This window comes from Lutra lutra, chromosome 14, assembly GCF_902655055.1.
Source record: "Lutra lutra chromosome 14, mLutLut1.2, whole genome shotgun sequence".
NCBI classification, from domain to species: Eukaryota; Metazoa; Chordata; class Mammalia; order Carnivora; family Mustelidae; genus Lutra; species Lutra lutra.
The window spans coordinates 87,662,717-87,689,318 of record NC_062291.1 but is presented as its reverse complement, the minus strand read 5'-3'; the positions used below and the strand labels follow the sequence as shown (position 1 = coordinate 87,689,318).

The 26,602-nt window shown below is 55.5% G+C and overlaps 1 protein-coding gene across 1 annotated transcript in view; it reads left to right on the top strand.

Moving 5' to 3' along the window:
* The window catches only part of LOC125084418 (uncharacterized), a 63,387-nt gene extending 37,616 nt beyond the window's left edge, over positions 1-25,771 (top strand). The window contains exons 4-5 of the mRNA XM_047701644.1: positions 21,627-21,719; positions 25,629-25,771. Of these exons, the coding sequence (XP_047557600.1) occupies positions 21,627-21,719; positions 25,629-25,771 (236 nt within the window). The remainder of the gene's footprint in view (positions 1-21,626; positions 21,720-25,628) is intronic.
* The last annotated feature ends 831 nt before the right edge of the window (positions 25,772-26,602 follow it).

The following is a 26,602-nucleotide window of genomic DNA, read 5'->3' as shown; positions in this document are numbered from 1 at the left end:
CTGGTCTCTAACCCTCAGTGTCTGGGCCTTAGCCGGGAGGACTCGGGGGCTGGGGGTGACCGGACAGCCGGGCACTGGAATCATCAGGAGGTGTGGCCACCCACTCTTGGAGCCTGGCCTGGGAGGACGAGAAACCAGGGCTACCCCAGCTGACCTGGCTTCTCACAGCATGGCGGCCTGAGGCGGCTCAAGGCTAAGCATGAGTGTTCCAGTGAGCAAGACCGAGCGACACGACTCTTGTGACCCAGCCCCGGATGTCACCTGGGTCACTTCTGCCGTCCATGACTTGCACACATTCTCCTGTGGCCGAATCCAGTCTGGAGCCAGGCAGGGGAAGGGGCTTCTGGGAAATGCAGTTCCAGCCCCTGCAGATGGTACTGCCTGCCTGGCTGGGCAGGGGCAGGGCTCTCTGTTCTCTAGTTCTGTCTTGCTAATGTAGACTTTTTCTTTCCTGGAGCCTCAGGGTTTTATGAGGGTGATGCCATGTTGGGTGCGAGTATGACTTAGGCCCCTTGTCTGCTGCAAATTGTCCCTGTGCCCTCAGGCTGCAGTGGGCTGGAGGCCTGCAGATCCCGGGGGAAGGGGAGAAGCGGGGACTCTGCACCAGCTGCAGGCGTCTACCAAGGGGCTCTCTCCCAGGGGTGCATCTGCATCTACAGTGTGTGCAGGCTAAGATGCACTAGTGTGAAGTTGGGAGAGTTAGGAGTTTAGACAGCCATCGTCCTTCAACAGGGGAACCGTGTTTTACAAACCTGGCCTTCTCGAAGATGCTCTTTACCAAAGCTCATAAATCCAGGTTGTCTGAGAAAAGGCCAAGGAAGAAAATTCCATTTCAGTCATTTAAGTGAGTCTGCTTAGCCGGCGTGCCGCACGCTTGACTGGCTGTAGATCTTCCTCTTTACGACTACTACAAGGGGCTTCGTGACCAGCACGGATGCGCAGAGACAGAGGCCGGGGCCAGGACGCAGAGAGGCTGCACTGGTGTGCGTACCCACGGCCCGTGGCTCTGGACAGCCCCTTCCAGTGAGAGAGCAAGAAACCATCATTGCCCAGCTGCTTCTCATCTCTGTATCTTCTTTGGAAAAGTATCTGTTGAAATCTTTTGCCATTAAAAAACCCGAGTTTTTATATTTCTATGGTTGAGTTAGACAATTATTTATATCTTCCAGATACAAGTCCTTCATCAGCTTTATGATTTGAAATATCCCCCCAGTCTGTGACTTATCTTTTCTTCTCTCTCTCTATTTTTTTAAAAAGATTTTATTTATTTATGTGACAGAGAGAGAGGGAGAGAGAGAACACAAGCAGGGGGAGTGGGAGAGGGAGAAGCAGGCTTCCTGCAGAGTGGGGAGCCCGATGTGAGGCTGGATCCCAGGACCCTGAGGTTGTGAGCTGAGCTGAAGCAGATGCTTAACGACTGAGGCCCCCAAGTGCCCCGTCTTTCCTTCTCTTAACTGTGCCTTTCAAAGAGTAGATATGCTTAACTTTGATGAAGTTCGGTTTCCTTTTTCCTCCGGATCATGCTCTTGGTGTCCCACTCAAGAGCTCTTTGCCTCGCCCAAAGAGTTATATTTTCTCCTGTGTTTTCTTTTAGGAGTGTTGCAATTTTTCATGTTACATTTGAGCCTATGATCTATTTTGAGTTAATTTTTGTATAATGTGTAACGTATAGGTTGAGCTCATTTTTTTTTTTTTTTTGCATATGGGTGTCCAATTGCTCCAGAAATATTTGTCAAAAAGATAGCCATCCCCCACTGAATTACCTTTGCTCCCTTGTCAGAGATCAACTGACCATGTTTGCGTGGGTTTATCCTGGACTCTCAGTTCTGTTCCACCGACAGACGTGTTTCCTCTTTCACCGACACTGGGCTGTCTTAATCACTGTGGCTTTAGAATTTAAGTCAAAATCTGGGAACAGAGCCTGCCAACTTTGTTCTTTTAAAAAATATTTATCTATTATGGTTTCTTTCTACAGATATTTTAGAATAGTATCTGCATGTCTATAAAAAATCCTTCTGTGAACCTGTCTGGGAATGTGTTAAATGTATAGATCGTTTTGGGAAAAACTGACATCCTACCTAAACTGAATGTTTCAGTCCATGAACATGGTATGTCTTCCCATTCATTTGTCCCTTTTTTGATTCCTCTCACCAGTATTTTATAGTTTTCAGCCTATAGATCTTTTACTTACTTTGCTGGATTCGTGCCTACATAGTTCATTTTTTGGAGCTAAAATAAATGGCATTGTTTTTAAAATTTTCTATTTTCTTTTCTAAGCATTCATTGCTTGTATGTAGAAAAATAGGTGATTTTTGTATGTTGACCTTATATTTTGTGAGAAGATTTATAATTCATGCATTGGCACCAGGACTTTTTTTTTGGGAGGGGGGAGTGTAGATTCTTCGAAATTTTTTGCAATCATATTATTTGTGAAGAGGGACAGTTTTATTTCTTCCTTTCCAATCTGTGTACCCTTATGGTTTTTTTCTTATGTTATTGCATCGGCTATAATTAGCACAGTATTGATTAGGGACGGCAAAAGAAAGCCCTTCTTGCCTTGTCATCAGTATTATTGCAAAAGCATTTAGTCTTTAACTATTAAATAAGATGCTATTCGTAGGTTTTTTTTGGTCAATGTGCTTTATTAAGATAAGGGTGCACCCAGGTGGCTCAGTTGGTTAAGTGTCTGCCTTTGGCTCAGGTCACGATCTCAGGATCTTGGGATCAAGCCCGTTGGGCTCTCTGCTCATGGGGAGTCTGCTTCTTCCTCTCCCTCTCCCTCTATGATCTCTCTCACTCTCTCTCAAATAAAAAATAAAATAAAATAAAATAAATAAGGAAGTTCTTTTCTCTCTTTCCTGAGTGAAAGAATGTTGAATTTTGTCAAATATGTTCTCTGCTAATTAATCCGTAGGTTTTTGTGGTTTTAGTTTTTAGTCTGTTAGTGTACTGTGTTCCATTAATTGATTTACAAGTGCTGCATCAACTTGGCATTCCCAGTACAAACCCAAGTTCATTGTGACGCATTGTTCTTTTAATGGATTGCTGAATCCAGTTTGCCAATATTTTGCTGAATGTTTTGTTTATGTCTTCATGAGTGTATTGGTCTGTAGTTTTCTTGTACTGTTTTGTCTGATTTTGATATCAAGGTAATGCTGGCCTCACAAAATTAAGGTGGGAAGGATTAACCGTCCTTCTGTTTTCTGGGAAGATTGTGGATTGTTGTATTATTTCTTCCTCAGGTGTTTGGTAGACTGGTCCTGGAGTTTACTTTTCTGGAAGGCCTCTCACCCCATCTCTTTCCTCTTTCTTATACACAAATTTATTTAATAGGATGATTCAGATGATCTACTTCTCCTTGAGTCAGTTTTGGTAATCTGTGTTTTTGAAGGAATTAATCTGTGTCATATAAGTTGTTGAATTTGTGTGCATAAAGTTGTGCTAACGTTACCTTATGATGTCTGTAGGTTGGTAGCAATATTTTCTCATCATTCCTTATGATGCTATTTTGTATCTTTGTCTTTGTTTTCTCTTGGTCAAACTGGCTAGAAGTTTATCAATTTTACTGAACTTTTTTTCAAAGGAGCAGGTTATGGTTTCATTGATTTTTTTTTTTTTTTGGTATTATTTTCCTGTTTTCAAGATAACTGATTTCTACTCTTATCTGATTTTTTCCCTTATGTCTTCTTGCTGTGTGTTTATTTTGTTCTTTCTTTTTCTGGTTTCTTTTTTTTTTTTTAAAGATTTTATTCATTTATTTGACAGACAGAGATCACAAGCAGGCAGAGAGGCAGGCAGAGAGAGGAGGAAGCAGGCTCCCTCCCGAGCAGAGAGCCCGATGTGGGGCTCGATCCCAGGACCCTGAGATCATGACCTGAGCTGAAGGCAGAGGCTTAACCCGCTGAGCCACCCAGGCGCCCCTTTTTCTGGTTTCTTAAGGTGGAAACATAGATTATTGATTTGTGTGCTTTTTTCTTTTCTAATATATACATTCAATGGCATAAATTTTCTTTAAGCGTTGCTTCAGGTCCATCCCATAAATTTTAATATATTTTAATTTTCATTTAATTATAATATTTTCTAATGTTTCTTTGAGACTTCCTCTTTGACCCATGGGCTACTTAGAATTATTTTGTATAAATTCTAAGAATAAGGAGATTTTCCAAATATTAATTTCTAGTTTAATTCCATTCCTGTTGAGGAACATACATCTTATGATTTCTATTCTTTTAAATGTGTGCCAGCTTGTTTTATGATCCAGGATACAGATCTGGTTTGCCTTGGCAAATGTCCCATGTGCACTTTAATAGATTGTACCTTCTGCTGCTTTGGGATGGAGTGCTCTATAAACATCAGCTGTCCAGTTGTTGAGGAGCTTAGGTTGTCCATATCTTTGCTGACTTACTCTCTACTTATTTTTTTATCGGATGCCGAGAGACAAGCGTTGAAATCCCTAACTACGATAGTCTATTTCTCTTTTCAGTTCAATCCGTTTTTGCCTCATATCTTTTACCGCACTATTATCAGGTGCATATACATTTATGATGTTATGTGTTCTTGGTGAGTTGAGACTTTCATGATCATGCTGTGTCCCCTATTGGCCTGGTAATTTTTCTTGTTCTGAATTCCTTTTTGTCTGATATTAATGTAGCCATTTCAGTCTTCGTTTGATTATTTTTTAGTTGTGTGTGTGTGTGTGTGTGTGTGTGGGCCATCCATTTATTTTAATTCATGGATATCATTATATTTGAAGTGGGCTTCCAGACCGCATATACTCAGATTTTTAAAAAAATACACTCTGACAATCTCTGCCTTTTAATTTGCATTTTTGACCAGTTGCATTTAATATAACTGTTGATATGGTTGGATTTAGCTCTACTGTTTTATTATTTATGTCTGTTTCTTTCCACAGGTTTTATTTCGTCTCTTTCCATTTTTTCTGCCTTCTTTTGGGTTATTTGAGCATTCGTTTACATTTGTATTTTAACTTAGTTATCTTTGCTTTATAGCTCTGCGTGCAGGTCTCATTTCCCACAAAAGTGAGCGAGTGTGGCAGGGATACTGAGGCAGGCAGGCTAGGCATTGCTGGAGACATGGATGCCTCTGGTGGTGACTTTGTCCAGACTTCCCTAGATCTGCACAGTGGTCTTCCTTCCTCCCCAGCTCCTCCTTGAGGGTCAGGCCCCACAGAGTCTGACAGTTTATTCAGCTTCCCTGCTCTGTTGGCATTTTTCCCTAAGACATTTCCTAAGACGTTCTTTCTCAGGGAACTCTGTCTTGGGATCTGCTGCTCAGAGGACCCAGAAACAGGGAAGACATGGTGGAGTGTTGCATGATGGGCACAAACGGAAGCAAAGAATGAAGCCTGTTGGATGAAGGAGAGATGTGAGATGTAATATAGCCAGAGATGGCCAGTCTGCTGCCTTGTCCATCTGTTGGGGACATACCATCACAGAGTTAAGGACCAGGCTTGGTGACTGCATATGACAGTGGGATGGGGGTTTGAGTGCAGAGGGTGGACCCCAGAGTTAGAGGTGAGAGAGATCTCATGCACTTGATCCTGGGACTTGTTCACTGTTCTCAGAATTGGTTGAGCGGGACCCGGCCCTTGGTAGGAGATGGCCAGTTCATTGCTTTTCCTTATACATACAGAGACTTGTAATGGGGACAGCCAGACATGTGATTTGCATTCACAGATCTGTTTACTTGAAGGTGATTTTGCATTGAAATTCACGAGGCAGCAGGACCACGCCTGGATTTTGGGGTGGATGTGGGTGATCTGTGTCTGTGACAGAGCATCTCTGGCCGTCTGATCTGTGTCTACCGAGTACGAGAGCAGCTCTTTCTGGTTCATAATCTCAGCTGACTTATCTACTTTCTTAGCTGCAGAATTTTCCTGTCTTGCTTATTTCTGTGCTTGTGAAGTAGAAATAACTTACACGGAGGAGACCTCTGGCTTCCCATTATTTACCTGCCATGGCTATGGACAATGCACCTGTTGCTTTCCCTCTCACACTGCAAAGTGAGAACGAACCTCTTCACAATAAGCCCCAGTGGCAGACACAGGCTGCCTCTGTCCATGGAAGTAGATGGGGTCCTCTGCTGTGGTTTCGGGGCGAATGCAGGCATAGACTCAGGCTGGATGCTGGAACTCAGCTGCCCAGTGACCAAGCCAGGATAACAGACATCTGTCTAAGGAACAGAGAAATAGTGCTTCTGGTGAGTCGGGACTGCTTTGGGCCCTTCGTCAATGTCTATTGACATTGTCTATTTTACGGAGGAGGTGATGGAGGTGCATAACTTGCAGGTGGCAGAACTTAGATCCTAGACCCTCCATGTGATGGCAGAAGGATGCTCCATGCACTGTCCGAGCTGCCTCTTGGACTCCTTCCTTTTTAGGGGGGATGCCCGAAGTGGGAAAACAGCTGCTCATGTAGTCCAGATGGCCAGTCTTCCCAGACAAACCTCTGTAGTGATGATGGTCTTGCTGATGGCAATGACACTGACGGTAGAGGAGCACTCCTACAAGCTAAGCAGATGTTGGCACAAGTCCAGAGGACAACGTTACGTGGCCTGAGGGCTCCCAGCTGTTCTGGCCCTCCCTCTGGGCCCTCCCACCTTGGCATCTCTGTTGCTGTGGCATCTTCGTGAGCTGGGGCCCTGGGGGAGAGAAGGTAGTTGGAGGTGACTGGGCAGAGTCCTGCTGTCTGTCGCCGTGCTGGCACCCAGCCCACCCGAGACCCCTGCTGGGCTCACACACTTGTCGACTCACCTCTGAACCTCGCCCAAAGAGAGATGAGAGGGTCTTAGCGACCCTGCTCTGGAAATCAGTCTTTACTGTTATTCCAGTGCCGTTCCTGCCCTGAAGAGCAGCTCTGTGAGCAATCGTGCAGGAGGCTGCATCCCTGCAGGGCGCCCCGGGCAGGTGCTACCTGAGAAGTAAGGGAAGGAAATGCCTCCCTGGGGCGGGGGGACCCTCGGTTAGAGATCCCTCATTCGCCTTTTCTCCTGTTTTTTATCTGAGTTTAGCACAAAGCTGCTCTTTCATGATTCACACAATCTTGGAAGGGGTTGAGCGTGAGGAAGACAGCACGCAGCAGGGGACTGGCACTAATGAGTCCCCATCGGGTAGGACCAGGTGGAGGCGTGGAGCTTCCCCCAGACCCCATTCTCCAGCCACGTGGGACCACGGATTCCAAGACCCTCCCACTTGCAGAGAGAATAGACTTGTCATGCTGAGACATTTAAACAAAAGAAATCGTTCCTTAGAGTGACTTAGGTGACCTTTCCTGTTTTCAAATATCCAGTGTCAGTCTGGATAAATTTGGGAACAGTATTTTGTCACTGAGAGATGCTTTTCTCCCCTCAGGCTGCTATGACTTGGAAGCTGTTTTTCTGGAAATCCATGTTTCTTCACTGTCCCTGATAACGCAGCACACAGATGTAGGGCATCTCTGCTCTCTTATCTCTGCGTGGGGCGTGCGCGGAGGTGCGGGACGAGCACTTCTTGTGGAGGGAGCTGCAAGTCTGGAGAGCTGTCTGGGGCCGCGCCGGTGTGGGGGCCGTTCCAGAGCGTCGGGAACGTTCTGCGGGGCTGCCCTGCTGCTCTGGGGTACCAGCGGGAAGAGATGGTATGCAGCTGACTGGAGGCTTGTGTTTTGGAGCAAGAAAAAAACGTCTGTGCCAAGGAAATGGACAGAAGACAGAAAATCCAGCAGGATGGGCTCTTTGGGTTTCAAGTGTGGTCTAGAAGAGATGCACTGACCCTGAGGCTAGAGGGGGGCTGGACGCCCCTGAGAGGCCACTGTCAATCCCTCCAGGTCCAGCTGTGGGTCACGAGCTCTTGTCTCCTGCAGGTACCACATGTCCCTGGTGGGACATTTGGAGAGCTTGGTGGTGCCGGGCATCCCTTTGTGAAGTTATGACGTGGGGTCGTGGGGGTGATTTCCTGGGAGCAGATGGTGTATCCCGACTCCCCCACCCTGGGACGCTCACCCTCCTCTTTTGGCCAGCTCTGGGCCAGCACCCAGAGGAGGGGGTGCCCAGCACCACTGCAGTCATGGGTGCAGACCACGGGCGTCCCTGAGATCCTTCTGGGCGGGTCTGGAAGGTAAAAATGACATTCGTAACCACCCTAAGATACCGCCTATGGTTCTCACAGTGTTGAGGTCCTGCAGATGGGCAGGAGCACTGCACTCGGTGGGCATTGGGCAGCGGCCTGGGGTGCTGGTGGCGGTGGTGCCCCCAGTGTCACAGAACAGGCCCAGAGGCTGTGGGAGTGCCCCGGACAATGCTGTGGAAGGATGGGAGTTCTTGTAACCTGTGCCCCTGGTACCCGTCCTGGGGCTGCTCTGCGGGAAACGGAACTGCGTGGGGGTGTCTGTGGGACACGAGGCGCCCAGGCCCTACTTCGGGGGCGGGGGGAACCACCGATGTGCGGGAGAGGTCGGGGCAGCTGAGGGCAGAAGCGTGAAGGACGTTGATGCGGGCTCACGGGCGGATGTGGGTGCTCAGCAAACTCCCACTGGTGGACTTTCGGCGGAGGACGGACAAGGGGGTCTGCGGTTTTCCGAAAAGGCTTTTGGAACAGTCCTCTTTTTCCTACCACGTGTTGGTCGTGAGGCTGTGTTTTCTTAAAAAACTGTAAACAAATATCACGAAAGATTGCACCACAGCAGTTACGAGGCTCTGTCCTCTGTTGCCACATGTTGGACACACACACACGTACATTAAAACATTGACCTTCTCGGGCGCCTGGGTGGGTCAGTGGGTTAAGCCGCTGCCTTCGGCTTGGGTCATGATCTCAGGGTCCTGGGATCGAGTCCCACATCGGGCTCTCTGCTCAGCAAGAAGCCTGCTTCCCTTTCTCTCTCTCTCTGCCTGCCTCTCTGCCTACTTGTGATCTCTCTCTGTCAAATAAATGAATAAAAATCTTAAAAAAAAAAAAACATTGACCTTCTCACTATTACTTTTTAATTTGGAAGATCTACTTTTTTCATTAAAATGTGTTATTTATGTGAGCATAGAATGAGTTTATAATTGTTATTTTTAAATGAATTGATTGATCAATATTTGACATTTCTTCGCTCTCATCGCACTACGGTATACATAGAGCTCAGTCATGTGCACAGAAGCTCTGTGGGGCTCCCCGTAACTTTTAAACTCTTTGGTGTAAAGTCTGCGAGGCAGACAGAGGGGAGGCCTTCCACGCTGTGGGGCTCGTGGCCGGGTTCTGTGGCGCCGCAGAGGGGAGCAGGTGCGTGGACACGGAGGCCCAGCGCCCCTGTGCTCTGTGGTGTGGACGGCAGGTTTCACATCCCCCGGAGCAAAGTCCTGTCCTGCTCTTTGCTCCCAGAAGCACCAGACCACCAGTTCGTGGCCAGCCTCAGGGCGTGGCTCTCGTGGGGGGGGCGCTGCGGGCAATGACTTTCTTTGAAATGGTCTTTCTTTGTCTGGGGCTGCACGCTTCTGTTTTGGGGCTGCTGCTGTAGGCAGTTTCCGCTAAAGCCCGAATTTGACGGAGGCCCACTTTAGCCGCACAGGCTTGGTTAACGACCAAACCGTGGGACTAAGAATAACAGATCTGCCTCCGCCTCCTCGCTGTGAGTTAGTCGCTCTGAACGCAGAGGGCTGGTACTATTTCTTGCTACTGTGAACCCACTTCATAACAAGGAAGCTCTCCCCGTAAGTGCTTCAAAATATTTGTGATTTGATGGGTTTCTTCGGTTAATGTTAACATTGATTCCCGCGGTGGCCGTCAGCCCGCTGCGGAGCTTTACGTTCCGTTGGATGGGCACGCAGATCAGTGACGCGCTGTGCCTTTCGAGCAGCGGGGCGATCTGTGTGTGTCACGGAGCAGAAGGTCCCCACCCAGCTCGCCCATAGCCTGGATGCAGGGTCGGGCTCCATGCAGCAGCTTTTGGGGACTCCACCGGGTCCCCAGACGGACTGTCCTGGAGACGGGAGGCCGGACGCAACTCCTGGCCATGGGCACGTGTTTTCTCCCCACAATGTGGTGGTTCAAGCTGGGGCGGGCCTGCAGGTTCCTCTGCACGTCTTTGCTGCTCTGGGGGCCTGGCCCCTCTCTCCACTCAAGGCTGAAGCGTGCCCCACTTCTATGCGGCTCCTGGCCCTCATTCATGGGGGGCGCTGGAATTGCGTTTTCCTAGTGGTGCTCTGCTGGTCAGTGCTGTGTATTCACCCACGGCACCGGCTGTGGAGTGGAGCAGTGGTGAGACAGGACTCTCTTCTCAAGGAACCTCTGTCTGGAGAGGAGAAAAGCTCGCGCTGTGGGTGCCCAAGCTAATGAAGCAGCCCCCAGCACAGGAGGCAGAGGGGCTCGGCGGGTGATGCAGACAGAGAAAGGCCGTGGGTCCTCAAGGAGAACTCGGGAAGAGGCTCAACACGGTGAGTGTGGCTCGAGAGGGCTTTGAGGGTTGTAGAGGAGTCTGGTAGACATATACGGGGGCGGGGGCAGGGGATTCAGGTGTACAGAGGCCGGTGCCCATGTCGGGAGCACAGCCAGTGGGGATGAGGCCACTCGAATGGCTTGACCTTGACCCCGGCGGGTCGGAGAGCAGATTGGCTTTGTGTCTCCTGCTGACCCTGAGGGAGGGGTTTCTTTTCTCTCTCGCCACTCTGGGGTCTCGTCTAGTTTCAGGGCGATGTGTCCGGTGTGAGCTTTGCCAGGTTTATCGTGGTTGGGATTGGTTTGGCTCTGGATCCGTGGCTCAGTCTTGAATTGCTTCTGGAATTCTCTTCCCTTGGTCAGGAGTGTCCCGGCTGCCCTGCCCTCTGTCTCCTCTCCTTCCGGAGCTTTACTTCGAGGCTAGTCCCCAGTGGCTGTGCCACCTTGCTCTCCCCCTAGCAAGACGAGAGGCTTCGAGCTGCCATGCCTTCTCCTCGACCCCGGGCACGGGTGGTCTTCTCATCAGGTGTTCAGGTGAGCCTGTCTGCCGGGAGCACGTTGTGGTGGCGGTCTCCTCCCCTCCGATTCCCGTCAGCAGTTTTCACGGCCTTATTTGCCTCCAGCGTATTTCTTGTGTGAATTTTTTTAGGCTCAAAATTTTGCCCATTAAAAACCCCAATTGTTTATCTTCTTAATATGGAGCTACACGAGTCCCTCAAGTGCTCTGGCTCTACGTCCTTTGTCCGATGCATGTCTGGCCAATCTTTGCTGGGTCTGTCTTGTCTGTTTCTTTCCTTAACATCCCTTTCAAAGAGCAGAAGTTTCTCGTTTTGATGAAATCCACTTTATCGATTTCTAAATGATTCTAAGAAATCGCTGGTCAGCCCAGGATCACAGGGATGTTTTCCTGTATTTTCTTCTAGAAGCTTTGTGGTTTGTGGTTATAGGTTGAGAGGCGTGTTTTGCTGTGGCGCATGACAAGGGGCGAGGATGGCGTTTTCTGCTGACGGCTGTCCAGCTGCGCTGACGCGGTTTCTTGCAAACATACTATTTCCCTTGTTAAACTGCTTCGGTTTCGTGCTGATGCCCAGTGGGCCTGCGCGTGTGGGTCTGCCTCCGGACCGCCCCGTTCCGCTGATCTACGCGCCCGTTCTGACGCCAGCGCTACCCCACTTCTGTTATGTCTTGCCGCATCCCAAAAACACACGGGGCACGGCCTCCAACTTCGGGCTTCATTTCCCGCATTGTTTTGGCTCAAAGGCCGTTTGCCCTCCTGCAGATTTTAGAACCAGCCCGTCTCCGGGGCATCTTCTTCCTGGACGGCTGCAGTGGCCTCCAGGAGCCCCCACTCCAGCCGGGCGTTCCCCACACACAGCGTCCGCGTCCCCGGTGCTGCCTGTCAGCTCGATCCCCTTCCAGACGGGGACGGTCTCTTCCCACGGATGCTCTGGGATTATTCAGTCGTTAAAACTTTCTGGTTATTAAAAGGGGCAAAATGTTTTCATATTCCCTCATGCTCGGGTCCCAGTACTATGCGTGTGATTGTTTTCTCCTAAACCCAATTTTGATTTCTTATGAGGGCTAAACGGAGTCATCACACTGATTTCCCCGAGACTCGTGTTTTTGCTAAAAATGGAGATCATTAAATCTAGATCGCTAGGCTTGATCTGGGTCACCAGGCAGGTTAATGACGACAAAAATGTCCAGAGGGCACAAGGCTGCTCTGGCTCCTGCCGGTGGACCGCATGCGGCTGACCCCAGCGACCTCGTTAATCCTGTCTGCCGCCCCTGCGGGCACAGGCTCCTCCATCCCGCTGCACGGGAAAGGTCTTCATCCAGCAGGTGACAGGGTCTGTGTGGACCCAGTGGCCTCGGGTCGGGACGAGCTCACTGCCAAGATCGTCAGTGTCCTGTGGGGTGGGAGCTGTGGGGTCTGGGTCTGTCTGAGGCCTGGGTAGATGCAAATTCTCTGAGTACAGGCTCAGCTGACCGTTTCCCGAAGAGAGCTCTGGGGGAACCTTCGAGGTGCCCTTTAAACCATTTGGCTCGTGGTTGGGAAATGCTGTGAATTCCCAGCTGTGCCTCCCCTCCCTGCTGCACTTGCACGTCCTGGCGGTGGGCGGCCGCGGGGAACCCCAGCCATCCTGGTCAGCCCTGGGGGGCTCTGGTTCTAGCATGGGAGTCCCGCCCCCCCCCCCCGCGAAAGCCCTCAGTCTTGGATGCCCCCAGGCCTGGGGGCCACCAGACCGTGTGTGCAGCCCTGCTCGGGGCAGTTCTGTTTTTCCTCCAACACGCTGTAAGCCATTAGTGGTGAACTCATACCCACGGAGCCCCGAAGCCAGGACCCGGGCTCAGCTCCCCTTGGGAGACCGCCTTGCTCAGTGCAGACCCCAGGAGGCTGTGCACTTCCTTCTTTGCCGGCCCGAGCCCAATGCACAGACTTCAGGGTCATCTGTGCACCTGCAGGGCCTCAGTCCCAGGATGCCACCCTGGGGAAAGCTGCCCAGTGACAGGACAGTCATACACAGACCCCAGGAGGGCGCACATGGACGTCCTGCGGTGAGGAGCCCTTCAGGTGCTGCTGCCCGTTTGGGGAGATCAGCTCCCTCGCCACAGAAATGTGTTAGTGAGAGGAAGGAAACATTGCTTTAGAAATTAAAAGCAAACACATGGGTCTGAGTGTTATGGCTGTGGCCCTGGGGGAGGCGGCCTTCGTCCATTCATTCACCGCATGTTCGTGGGGAGCCCACTATGGGATGCACGTGCACCTGGCACCACCAGACTCCTGCTCTCGTGGAGCTCACAGTCTACAAGTAAACAAATACGTCAGATAATTCAAAATGCGACAAGTACCCAAGGGACAAAGAGGAAGATTACTCTATAAGGAAAGAGGTTGGAAGACTTTTCCAGGCAGGGAGCCCTTGGCAGGGGCCAGGATCACAATGGTGGCTGGAAGCATCCTCAGGCAGAGGAGGCTGGTGCAAAGGCCCTGAGGCAGTGGAGGCTGGTGCTCGCAAAGACCCAAGAGAAACCACAGTTGGTGGTCAGGGAGCGAGCGGGTGCAGAAGTAGCGTATTTATGACTCAGTCTGAATTGTGTTTCTGGAGAATCGCTTGGGCTGCTCAGTGGAGAGCGGACCGTGTGCTGGGAGAGGCAGCAGAAGCCCCAGCCAGGCTGTGAGGTGGTGGTGCCCCCGCAGGGGGTAGGGGGACCTGAGGGGGTTCTGTGTGGAGTCTGGGGGGACCTGAAGCACGGACTGGGCCTGGAGAGCATTTCTGCCAGGGGTTCAGGGAGCACGAGGTGCTGGGCCTTCTGGGGCCGTCAGTGAGAAGGCTGGGAGCCCCATCCTCCAAGCTGGTGAGGACAGGGGAGTGGAATGTAGTTTGGATCATCCCCTCTGGACACACAGTTTTCCCTGGAATGCGGCCTCTAGCTCCCACGCCCCCGCGTGCTGGTGGGGTGAGCTGGAGAGGGACGTGCAGTCCATCCGCAGGTGCGCAGGGGACGTCCAGGCCCTCAGGCAGGGCAGAGTGGATGTGTGGCGAGGACAGAGTTTGGCACACAGCCCTCCGTGTTAATCCCTCCCCCGCAGGAGCAGGGATACAGCTCCAAGAGGCAGAGGCCGGCCGGACTCATGACGGCTTTGTTCAGCCTTGGCTGTTGGAAACGCCAAACACAGAGGCTTGATAAATATAATGTTAAAGGATAACATCAAATAAACCATCACTGTTGTCAAATTATGTTTAAATATGCTCTGTTTATAAAACCAATTGTGCTATGCACGAAGCAAATAATGTCCTGAGTGGGCCAAGTGAAAAGTAATCACCTAATCAATTATTAATAAAAAATTTCCGAGTAAAGATTCTCTAAATATGTCCATCTGGGAACGAACAATGAGGCCTCAGGTTTATATAGCTCTAGATGTGCTTATATGTGGGTTTATCTGAGGGTACAAGCCCTGTACTTGCTCCCAGGCGGGACTTGGGGGCTGCCCTGTGCCTCAAGGACGGTCCTTCCTGCCGTCCTCGGGCAGTGGCCAAGACTGGGCGGAAGATGGTCTTTCTCCAAACCCCCGAAGCCTGTGACACTGCAGAGATCCTCTGGGATGGGGCGGACCCTGCCCGCCACACTGACTTCTGGGACACGGAGAAGGTGGGGTTTAAAGGTACTGTTGACTGAGCACTGGCCTCGAGTGTCCCCATGTGCTTGGGGACCCTGGTCCCCCTGAGTGTGAAGGCTGTCACAGACAGAAAGGAGTGCGTGTCGGGGAGTGGTGCCGAACGAGTGGCTATCCAGATGCACCGAAGACAAGAAGCAAGACTCTTCCCGGTCTGTGCGCACTGATGAAAACGGCTGGAGGACGTGGCAGACCCAGACGTGAAGCCGCAGCGAGGGAGACCCCAGAGCAACGTGGGAGAGACTTTTCATGAACCTGGGTTGGGCGAGAGTTCTGCGATACGACCCTGAAAGCAAGAGTCGTAAAAATTAATAATATTTCATCACAATCAGAATTCTGCCTCTCCGGACAGATTGCAGAGAATGGAAATCACGTAGTTACTCACCAAAGGGATGGTGAGCCGAGTGTGCGAGAAACACTAAGACTCGGTCATGGGAAGATGAAAACGGAGCGAACCAGCGCTGCGCCCGGCGTGAATGACTGTCACGTTACTGCAAGTGAAGGTGACATAACTTATAGTCATACGTCCAGTCTGTTTCATGTTCTAGGAAAGGCAGATCCATGGGGACTGAGAACAGATGAGCGATGGTGGGGGGTTGGCGTGGCGGAAGGCGCTGACCACGGGGGGCCAGGAGGAGGGATATTTTGGGGGTGATGGAGCTGTTCTGTACCCTGTGTCGTTGGTGATGTAATATTATGCATTTGTCTAAATTTAGAGAATTGTACACCAAATACAAGGGATTTTACTGTATCTAAACAACAGATAGCCCAAGTATTGCCAGAATGGATTTTCTGCAGCTTTTAGAGTGACGCCGTGTCCCTGATTCACAGGGCTCTGCCCCTGAAGGTGGGGGTGTCCTTCGATTCTGAGGTGAAGCCATGAGCAGGAGGGAGGCTGACGCGTTCTCAGAGCCGCATGGAAAACGTGTGTCTCCAGCGTCAAGCCTGTGCTGTTGCCCAGTTAGTGTCCCCATCTGGGGCCGGGAGCTCTCCGGGTGGATGGCGTCCCCATGTGTTGACCATCCCTGAGGCCCTGGGTCCAGAGAGAACCCTGGTGATGGGGGCAGCCTTGGGCCGCAGACGAGCTGTGGCGTCCCTGCTGAAGCCCCAAGTTCACTCAGCACCAGAAGGGCACGGGGACCCATCTCTAGGCGGGTCAGCGACAGGGCACGGGACAAGTGCTGGGCACAGCCCAGCCCCGGGCACGCTCGGGGAGGTGTTGTCAGAGGCCCCTCAGTAAAGTGGCACCTGCCCCCCGGGGAGGCCCATGGGTGGGCCCTGGACTTGCTCATCAAACGTGAACGTGGTGGTTCGTGGGTTATGATGTGAGCCACGTGCTTGTAGAGTGAAGGTTCAGCAGTCAGGGTCGGTGCCCAAGGTCACGGCCGCCATGGTTCCACACCATCTCAGGGTCTGCAGCCGACGATGTCAGCCGCTGCAGCTGAGAGGAGTGGGGACCCCAGCGCACACAGGGGCCACTCAGTCCAGTCCGGGTTCTTCTGGGCCGGGTTCTCAGAGAAGCCACCCCATCCCCCGGTTCCTGACCCAGTCCTCATATCAGAAGCGCCCCGGCAGGGCCGAGCAGGTCCAGGAGCGCCAGGGGCCGTGGGGCTGGGTGGAGGGGTCTCAGCCGTGGGGTCTGACAGGGCTGTGTCGGGCACAGAAGCCAGATCCTCCACTCGAGGTGCCTGGGACTCTGTCCTGTGAGATGTGGCACTTGGGTCCCTCCTCGGTGGTGCAGGCAGGGCCAGCTCCCACATCTCTGTGAGCCACTGGTTGCCCTCTGGGCATGGCTTCTGCGAGGCTGGGAGTCCCAGTGTCCCAGTGAGAGGCCTGTCTCTGGGGAGTTGTAATTGCAGTTTAGGTGTCCATGCGTGTGGAGGCGTCTTGGTAATTTCTGGGGAAGTAGGAGCATTTGCAGGGGCAGATGGTGGTTCTGCCATCTCTGTCCCAGAGACCCCTGGAAAGGCTTCATGAAGGCGTCATTCCCGATGGACCAGCCCAGGCCGGGGAGCCAGGAGCAGAGTCACACAGAGATCGTCCCTCCTTCCCTACGGGGCTGCTGGGCTGCGTTTCCATTAACGGTCCTGCTGTCCGGGGTGTTTGCTGGCAGATGTGGTGACCTCTGCTTCGGAAAGGCAGGGCCTGCATCGTGCATAGAATGAAGTCTGCTCAGGTTCCCCGGGGAGGCCCATGTCAGCAGGAGGGGCAGCCTCGGTGGGACCCTCGTGTCTGTGCAGCCAGTCCCACCCCTGGGCCACTTAGGGCACCCCTCCTCCCTCCAAAAGTGTTCCGAGCAAGTCCTTGCTGGTCCCATCTGCTGCAGCCCCGGGGGACCTCGCCGCTTCTCCAGCCACAGTGGGCTTTGAGGAATTAATTGCGGAAATGGGGTGCTCTCCTGCCAAAGGTGGGACATGTGTGTGTCAGGCTCCTATAAAGGAACTGTTTACACTTTCTGCCCCGTCCTGCCCACGTGGGAGCCTCCCCTCCTGACTGTGCCTAAGAGCTGGGGCAGGAGGGCGAACGGGGTGCCGTCGCTCCAGGCCTGGGGCTAGGGCAGGGCGTGGGGCTGAGGGGCAGCTGTGGGCACGGAGCTCCTCACAGCTGCTTTGCACCCTGAGGTCTCAGGCTTCTGCCCCAGCCAGCTTTCCTTCCCTCGTCTCCTCTCTTGAGGCCCAGCCTTGCCCACCGTCTGTCTGCCAGTCCACTCGGCCTCACCTTCCTGTTTCCCCCGGCATGTCCTCTGATGAATCTCATATAGGGTCCGTCTCCCAGCCATGGCGGTGCAGGGGGCCGGGGAGGGGGGGGGTCCTGCTCTCATGCAGGGTCCGTCTCCCAGCCACGGCTGACTTCATGCTGACTGTACTTTTGATGGCTTTGGTTTTCATGCCAAGGAACCGTCTCAGAAAGAAGGGGGTGGACGGCTTCTACCCTCTCCGCCGGCAGGAAGCTGAAGCGGGTAAACGACGTGTGGTGGTTGTGCCTGAAACGCAGGCTAACTGCTGTAATCACCGGCTGCACCACGGATGACCTTTCCAGGTTATCACCCACCTGCATTTTGTTTGTTTTAAAAGAATCAAATTAATATTTTATTTAGGAAATTCTCAAATCATATATAATTCAAGCTTTTCCAAAGGAAAGCTCTTAGATCTTCCAGACTCTTCCGAGTCATTTCTTCTTGGCTGAAGCTCATGCTGGAGAGGTCGGGGCAGTCGGCGGTGGGTCACGGGCGGGAGCCGTGGGGCACGGGGTTGCTTTCTCCTGGGGCACATGTGGCCACGGAGGAGAGGTCCGAGGGGCCTGGGGGGGGGCGAGGAAGACAGGCGTCCTCAGCTGCCCTTGCTGACGAGCCGCATCTGCAGTCACCTGTTTGGCTCCAGCCAGCCAGAGAGGCCTCTAGCAGGGGTGATGGGGGAGGGGAGGCCTGCTCCCTGAGGGCAAGAGAGGGCAGGACTGGGAAGGGACCAGGGGCCTCTGAGCTCTGAGGGAGCCCCGTGCCCACCTTCCCCTCCCATGCAGGGGCTTACGGACAGCTTGCATGAACACAGGGGACAGGCCGCAGGTGATGGCCGCGAGTCCTGGCTCCAGCAGCTGCGCTCCCTGATGCAGGGCCAGGGCTCAGACAAGGCATTTCCCTCTGCCAGCGCGGCTGGTGGGGCCGTCACACGGGGTATGGGAGGGGACCGCCACCAGTGGAGGGAGGGAGGGGCTCTCCCCTTCCCACTGCTTCTTGTCCCCGACACCCATGTCTCCCCAGAAGGTGCAGAGGGTCCCCCACAACCAGCCTCACCCACCCCAGCTCTTGGAACCATCCTCCGAGCTTCTGGGTCCTGAGACCCGCCCCCGCCTTCCGTCAGGGTAGGAACCGCTTTGTGCAGCAGCTTTGAGGCTCGGGGTCCCCAGCCCCCGACAGAAGGCCTTCTGCCGGCCATCCCAGGGTTCTCGCTCTCCCGCTGGAGCCTGCCCGGGGCCCGAGGCCCCTCTAAGGGCACATGCAGAATGAGAGAAAGGACAAGGACATCTCCAGTATGATGGGGACACATGGACGCTGGGGAGCTGTGGGGGGTTGCTGGGGAGAGGGGCAAGCGCCGTCCCCCCCCGGGTGGCCGGGGCTGCGGGTCGGGGTTTGGGTCGGGGCCCGCGCACAGCCCCGCAGGTAGCACGACGTCAGAAGGGGAGGCCCTGATCCGGGTGGCTGGTGCTCTTACAAGAGGAGGAAGCGACGGTGGGGACGTGTGGGCACAGAGCGGAGGCCAGGACACTCCGCAGAAGGTGGCTGTGTTCACGGGCAGGAGAGGCCTTGGGCAAGCCGGCCCCGTGACACCCCCATGGCAGACTTCCCGCCTCGGAGCCCAGAGAAAGATCTGTTCTGTGCGGCCACCGGGCCGGGGCGGGGGCAGGGGGTCGTTAGGGAGCAGGTGAGCAGAATCTTGGAGAAAACCCGGGAGAGCCTCTGCCAGGGAGGACAGGAGTGGCCGAGAGGCGCGCAGGCCACTGGGAGGGCTCCTGGCTGGAGGCCCCGTGTCCAGAAGCAGAAGGGCCGGGGACCGGGCGGTGGGGGGAGCCGGTGTGGTGGCCCGGGGAGGCCGCGGGTGCCGCGTGGCCAGCAGGGTGGGCGGGAGAGTGCGTGCGTGGAGTCTGCTTGTGAAGTGGGAGGAGCGGGAGCGCAGGTGGGCCGGGGGTCTTCCTCCACAGCCTCCTTTTAAGGCATTTACGTCCTTTTTATCAGCTGAAGGTGCAGTATTGCCCAGGGTAAGGGGCCCCAGTGGATTGGGCACAGCAGGAAATTAAACCATCCCCCCACCTGCCCCTTGCAGCAGGTGCCTCTGCCCTGCCCCCGCCCCTCTCTCCCTGTCCAGACCCCCTTCCCCTCCCCACTGCTGCCACATCCCTTCCAACCCCTCCAGCCCCCACCCTCCCCTTCCAGCCCCCCTGCCCCCAGCACTGGGACCTCCCCACCCCGCCCCCAGCCCCTCCTGCCTGCGCCCCCTCCCCTCCGCCCCCAGCAGCGGGCCTCCCCGCCCATCCTTCCTGGAACCATCCAAAGGCCTGTCAATCTGCAAACATCTCCTTTTCGCTAAGCTGGTGTACAGGAGTGTGTTACTTATTGTTCTGTACTTTGCTCTTTTGCTTATGAAATATTTAAAGCATATAAAAATGGAGAATAATGTGCCAAACACCCACAACCACCACTCATCTTAAGAATAAACATGACAAACTCAAATGAGGCTCCCTGGGAGCCCCCACCCCCGCAGCCCCCTCCCCGGAGGGGCCAGTATTCCGAATTGGGGGCTTATCTTTCCTGGGCACGTGTAAACATTCTTCTGATGACGCGCATGTACTCATAAGCAGCATTTAGATTTATTCTGTGTTTCTCTAAAGTCCCGGTGCCAGCCGTAGTGCATCATGCGTTCTGCCGCTCGCCGTTTCCCGTGCTCATACCTCCGACTGCTGAGATGAGCGCCCGTGATCCGTGTCTCGGGGCCTGCGCTGGGTGGTGGTGCACACCAGCCTGTCCCACGGCCCGTGTTACCTGGGTTGGCCTTTCCAGCACCACGATTCCGATGCCTAGAACCATTTCAGGGTCCCCAGAGGTCCCGGCATCTCTCCCGGGAAGTGTCTCTGCCGACGTTGTCCCACCTTTGCACAGACTAGCCATCGCTTGTGGAGGGCCACAGTCCCGGGACCTACTGCTGCGATCCAAGGTGGCCCGTGCTGGGTGGGAAGTGGATTCCTGGGCATCCGCTGGGGCGCGTGGTGGTCAGAGGAGCAAAACACCCCCAGGGCGACCTGGACATCAGACCAGGGGTGACCAGCCTTGTCTGTGGGGGACAGAGAAGGCCCCAGTGGCCCTGTGCTGAGGGACCCGGCTGAAGGAGGAATGAGGTGGGAGGACGGTTGTGGCAGCACCGGGTCCGGAGGTGGGGCCACAGGGGGACGGGAAGTGTCTCTGCCTCAGAGGACGGGAACAGAGCCGGCCCCCACGATGGCCGGCCCGGGCCTGGGAGGGCGCCACGAGTGTGGGCGGTTAATGTTGTTTTTACTCACCATTTAGTTTGAATTGTTCTTTCTAGAGAATGTGTTATAGTTCAAAGTCACGTACAGTAAACGTCGTGTCTCCTTTAGGTCAGAATTTGGAGAATTTTGAGGAGGACCAGGATTTAGCCTGTGCCCTCAGGCCTGACTCCCCATGGGTGCCCCGAGGCTGCGGCGTGTCAGGGGGTCTGCTTTCCTGGGTGTCTGCCCCGGGTGGCCCGCAGGAAGGGTGGGCTTATGGCTGGCGCAGTGCCGTACCTTTGAGAACCGTCCCCGCGGCCGCGAGTCGCTGGCTTGTCCCGCTATCCTGGGCAGTGAGCCGTCGCAGTGGGGACCGACTGCTCTGCTTCTCCGTTTGCTTGCTTAGGAACTTGGGTTCTTTCTTGTCTGGGTGTTAGGGATAGAGCTGCAGGTGTTTGTCAACGCCGGTCTTTTGAGCAGGGTGGCTGGGTCGGGGGCCGTGTCTATTTCACTTTGCAGAAAACCCCAAACTGTGCTCCAGGGATCACACCGCGGGGGCCTTTACCCGGGTCTGGTTGACCTGCCTGCAGCCGCTCTCCGGCTCCCCGGGCTCCAGCAACTTGAGCACCCAGGAGCGCGGATGTGTGGCCATGCGTGGGGCCAGGGTGCTGGCCTGGAGATTCTGGCCTGACACGCCCAGCACCTCCCATTCATGCTCTGGCAGTGGGTCCTTTGGGGTCTCCAGTTGGGGAAAGGCTGGCTGACCTCTCTTCTGCTTCCATCTGCGGGATGATCAGATGGGGAGACCCTAAAAAGGACTGACATCGATGCCCCTCTCTGCCGGGGGATCCCCTGGGAGTCACGTGAAACATAAAGGAGAAGAAATGAAGGAGTGTGACATTCAGGGCGTGCCTGAGCCCCAACTGCAGTCACCATGTGCACTATCAGAGGTCCCCATGGATCCTGCGATGCCTCACCCGGGACTTCAGGGAAGGCAGTAGGGCTGCAGGTGTCCTCACGCTGGTCTGGCCTTGGCTTTTCCAGGTGCATTTCCCCCGCTGGCCTGGCGGTGGCCTAAACACAGACAGACGTTCCCGGGGTTGGCAGAGCTCAGGAACAGGAGCGGCCCGTACGTCTGTAAGTGGTGCCAACGTGAAACCAACGTGGCGAGATGTGCTGAGGGCGTGTGGGGATCAGTAGCAGCGGGTTTGCCGTCGGATGGGAGAGCTGGTCACTTTCCAGGTGCTGATCCGGGAAATGATCCGGGTGTGGGGACGGAGCTGGAGAAAGGCACTTGCGGGAGAGCAGGCAGGGGACGGAGCTGGAGAAAGGCACTTGCGGGAGAGCAGGCAGGGGTCCCACGGGAATTTCAGCGGCAGGATCTGTGGGCTCCGAGCTGGCCGGTCCCCAGGAGTGAGGGGCTGGGGTGTTTCCCACCTGCTGCCCCCAGCGGCGCTTGAGGGTGGCTCGGGACATCGACTCTGGTAGAGACTCTGGGTTTCCAGGGAGGCCACACCAGCCACGGGCTCCTGCGGCACGTGGTGGGCGCGGACGGTGTCTGCCAAAGGGGCCCTGCCTCGGGGAAACCCAAGATGTCAAGCTGGCCTTTCCACATTGGAAGTTTGACTCAGGGCAATCATGTCACTCAAAATTTTAATAACTTAAATGCATCGCTTCTGTAGGCCTTGATGAAGTTGGGGATAATTCTTCATAATCAGGACTCTAATAACCACTACTTCAGAGAAATGACATTTCAAAATAAAGAGCAAACAGATGTCACGGGGTGAACGTCACAGCTCAGTGGGGGGGGGCTTGGACTCCCGTGAGGTGGGCAGCGCCGCTCCGCCCGACCCTCCCGCGCTCCCGGCTTCCCTGCCCCTCTCCAAGGACAGAGCTCAAACTGTCCTCTCGGACACCTGTGGTAACTGGCTGAGTGGCCCTGTCTGTACGTGACGGGTCCGTCTGTCCTGCCTCACACTTGACATGTCATGATGACCTTCTCTTTGATTCCTTTCAGCCCCGCAGCTTAGCATGGCTGTGGAGCACAGGGCACAGCCTGGGGCTGGGGGTCCGTCGCCCAGCCACGTGGGGCCATGGTCAGTGCCCGCAGTCAGTGCCGGCCCGCTGCTGTCCAGGGCCCAGGTGGCAGGATTCCTCCGAGTTGGCCCTTGGCCGCAGCAGGGACCGGACTTGACCTCTGTCCAGATGCCCTTCTGCTCTGATGGCTCACGTGCTGTCTCTCTTAGCACCTACCTTCGTCCCCTCCTGGAGACTGTCTGTGCCCCAGTCCGTGCCTCCGATCGTGGTGTGGGAGGAACCCGGGGAAGCCGGTCCACATCAACTGAGCGCACCGCAGCCACGCTGCCTTTTTATCCTGAGGTGCTGTCCTCCGGGTGCCCGCCTCGTAAACGTGTGGGAGGTCGCTCCTCCCTCCCCTGCTGGGCGGCCGGGACGGCGGGGGACGCCGGGCATGGGCTCTAGCCCCTCACCGTAGGAGGAAGCCACGCAAACCACAGCTTTTCTTCTTTATCAGAGACCTGGCTTCCAGTTCTTCTGATATGCAGAGTCCCTAGGGAGCAGGGAAAGCCCGGCCGGTGAGTGCTCCTGGGTCAGAGAGTGAAACACGGAGCCCCTCCTGCCCCAGACCACGTGTCCTGGTGGTGGACGTGTCCGTCCGGCTTTCCCCGAGGGCATGAGACGGCTCTCTGCTGCTGTGCTTGTGACACAGGGAAGCCACGTTATCAGAGGTCACCAGACCGGGACCTACTGAGATCTTAACCAGTGACAATGTGACAGAAAAGCAGACATGACCCCACTTGGCTTTGTAAGGGTGAGCAGGTGCGGGGGTCTGGGGGTCTGCGGGGTCAGGGAATGGGCCTTACGAAGAGCGCAAAGTGGGTGAGTGGTGACAGGAAAACCAGTCTGGTGGCCTCTGCCCCCAGTCACTGGTGCCGGGCCCCGCGTCCCTTGGAACTTGCAGGCGTTATGATCATGGTCCTTCCGGTGAGGCCCTTACACGGCTCTTGGGGGGCTCAGCAGAGGGGCCCGGCCAGGAATGGAAGCTCGGAGCTCTGGGCCCCACCTGCGCCCCATCCTCTGGGAGGGCTGGGCCTTGTTGGTGCATCAGGCTGAGGTCATGAAACCGCCACGCAATCCCCCACCTGTGGGACTCAGGGTCCTCGCAGGTTCCGGAACATGTGGGGGTGCTGGAAGGTGGTGCCCAGACCGGGCCCGGAGTTCCTTCCACACCTCGCGCTGCACCCTCCTCATCGGCTGTCCCTCTACGTTCCCGAGTTCTCTGAGCTGCTCCAGCGAGCCACCAAACCCAGCAGGGGGTCATGGGAACCTCAGTCTGTGGGGAGGATCGAAGACACAGATGCAGCTGGGGTCTGACGTCGGGGAGGGGGCTGCCTGGTGGACTGAGCCCTTAACCCATGAGGTCTGATGCCACCTCCAGGGAGACAGCGTCAGCACCCAGTGAGTCGTCGGACCCCCAGCCGGTGTTGCAGGATTGCTTGGCGAGGGAGAGAAGACAGCCTTTCTTAGAGGGCCCACTCTGTCCCGCAGGGCTGCAGGGGTGAGGCATTGCACGCTGTCCGCAGGGACGAGGCACTGAATGCTGTCTCTGTGTGCCCGGCTTGCAGAAAGAGGCGTAGTGTCGGGTGAATGAAGCTTTTCTTGTCAGCAGAACCCAGGTCCCCAAGTGACTCACCGCCCTGGTGCCAGACCCGGCTGCCAGGTCCCCAGTGCACGGCAGAGTGGGCTGCATCTCCCACAGACGTCTTCATGGCCCGTCTGTCGGGACACCTCCTCCTCCCTGGGGTGTGCGTGCTGCGGGGAGGACACGTGCCATTAATGACCGAATGCTCTGGGCCCTTTGCCTGCCGGGATGGGGATGGGTAGGGCCCCAGCAGAGGACCCGTCCCTTCAAGGAGGACGTTTTCCAGTGTGTGTGTGGGGGGTAGGCCGTAAGTTCACGGTAAATGTGCTGAAGACGACATGCAGAAGGGAGTCCTGGAGACCAGTGCCGATGGCCCACATGCCGACAGGTTGTTTAAAGAGAAACCTTCATGGGAATGGCACATCCAGCCTGGCCACGTGGTCAGGGACACGCCAGGGGCCCCGGGACCTCTGCCGTGGCCAGAGTGGGTGATGGATGGGGTCTCCCTAGTGGGGAGATGCGTGTCCCCCCCAAAATACATCCAAGTCCTGAGGCCTGGTGACCTTGTCTCTCTCTCGGGGTCCAGCTTCCCTGTGTCCCAAGCTGCCTGCGTAGGAGCCCAAGTGCCATTCCTGGGGTTGAAGAGGCTGGTTTTCCAAAGCGTTTGCCTGTGCCCCGGCTTCGAAGCTTAGCTGTCATTTTAGGTAGGAAAGGGGACTTAGGACAAGATTAGCAAGTGTGCTTTGGGACAGAGCGGCCCCCTGGCAAGGCAGGGTCCTCCTCGCCTACAGAAGCTGCCAGAAGTGCTGCTGGTGGTTGCCTCATTCATATACCCCCACGGGCAGGGGGCCCTGCTGGGGGTCAGACCCCTGGGAAGGAAGCAGGGGGAGAGCCGTTTCCTGGGAGAACCTGGCTACGGAGACTCCGGTCTGGGCAGATGGCGCTCCATGGGGGCTTAGCTCAGCGCAGCCAGCAAGAAGGGGCAAGGTCGCGGCTCTGCAGCTGGCAGGACAGGTCACCCCGAGCTGCGGGAGTCTGCTGCCCAGGGCCCGGCGGGCGTCCAGGCCCCCCGGGAGTGAACGAATGCCCGTGAGAGTGAGCGTATGTTGTGCTGCGGGTGCTGTGGGGTGCGGGTGGGTGTCCCTACTGAGGTGGGCCGGGGCTAGGGGGTCACTGGCCTTTGCCCTGTCCTGTGGGCCCTGCCTCCCCACCTTGTGCACCCGGGCAGTCTTCTCTGGGCTCAGGAAAGGGAAAGGCCCGGGTACTGTGAGCAACCTTGGGCCCTGGGCAGGTAGACAATTGCATCAGCCCCGAGGAGATAGTCACCAGGACGCAGGACGCTGCTGGGACCTGGAAATGACTCCTCCTTGGTGGTGGGATGGCAGATCCCCGGGTGGGCACCTTCCCGGACCTCCTGTCCCAGAGCCACCGTCCACGGAGTTCCGGCCACATCCTGGGCGCCCTGGGCTCCGGGTTTCCAGGAGGTGAACAGGCCTGGTCTCTCCACGTCCATGACACGGGGGAGTAGGGCATTCGCTTCTCTGGGACAACTTCCTTTTCTTCCCTGGTCGTGCCCTGTCTTCCCATGTGGGCCCCGTGCCCTCGTGCCTGGGGTCCTCGGATGGCCGGCGGTGCCCAGCAGCTTGTCGTCGGGCTGAGTGTTCCAGCGAGCGAGCAGGTGGGACACAAACAGCTCATGCTCTGAGCCGGTTAAGAGTAGAAATGACACCACTGCATGATCCTCTGTTGATTGTACTCAGCTTTTCAGACAATTCTGAACTTTGCTGTCACTCAAGGGAGCCCCGGGCTCTGACAGGGCAGCGGAGAGCTTGGCCCTGAGCCTGCAGACGGCCCTCCTCCTGCCCGAGTCTCCGTGGCCAATGGATGGGTGTCCTTGTCGGCTCTGGGTTCTCCGGGGACCCCTGCGCTGTCGTCCTCTGCTCAGGTGGCTCCTCCCCTGTGCGTCACGCGGCCGGACGGGACTCAGCGTCAGCTGCGTTGGGATCGCGCCCGGAGTGGCAGGGGCACAGGGCAAACGCTTTCCAGTTGGAACAATCGGTCCTGAACTGGGCGGCGCCCCCCTCGCGAAGACCAGTCACTTGGCACCTACCCTGCGCCCGACGCTGGGCCTGGTCTGGGTCTGTGGGGACACTCGGATCCCGGTCCCGCCCCAGGGTTCAAGGCTGGAGCCCTCTGCCAGCAGGAGGCCTTGCCCTGCGAAGTCACGGGGCCAGTTGGGGGAACAGGACGGGGAGCAAGCGGGGAGGCAGAGAGGGGCCGCACGCCCGCACCTCCCAACGCACTGACCCATTTTTCTCTGGAGAACTAAATATACAGTGAAGTGTGAATTGGGGCTTTT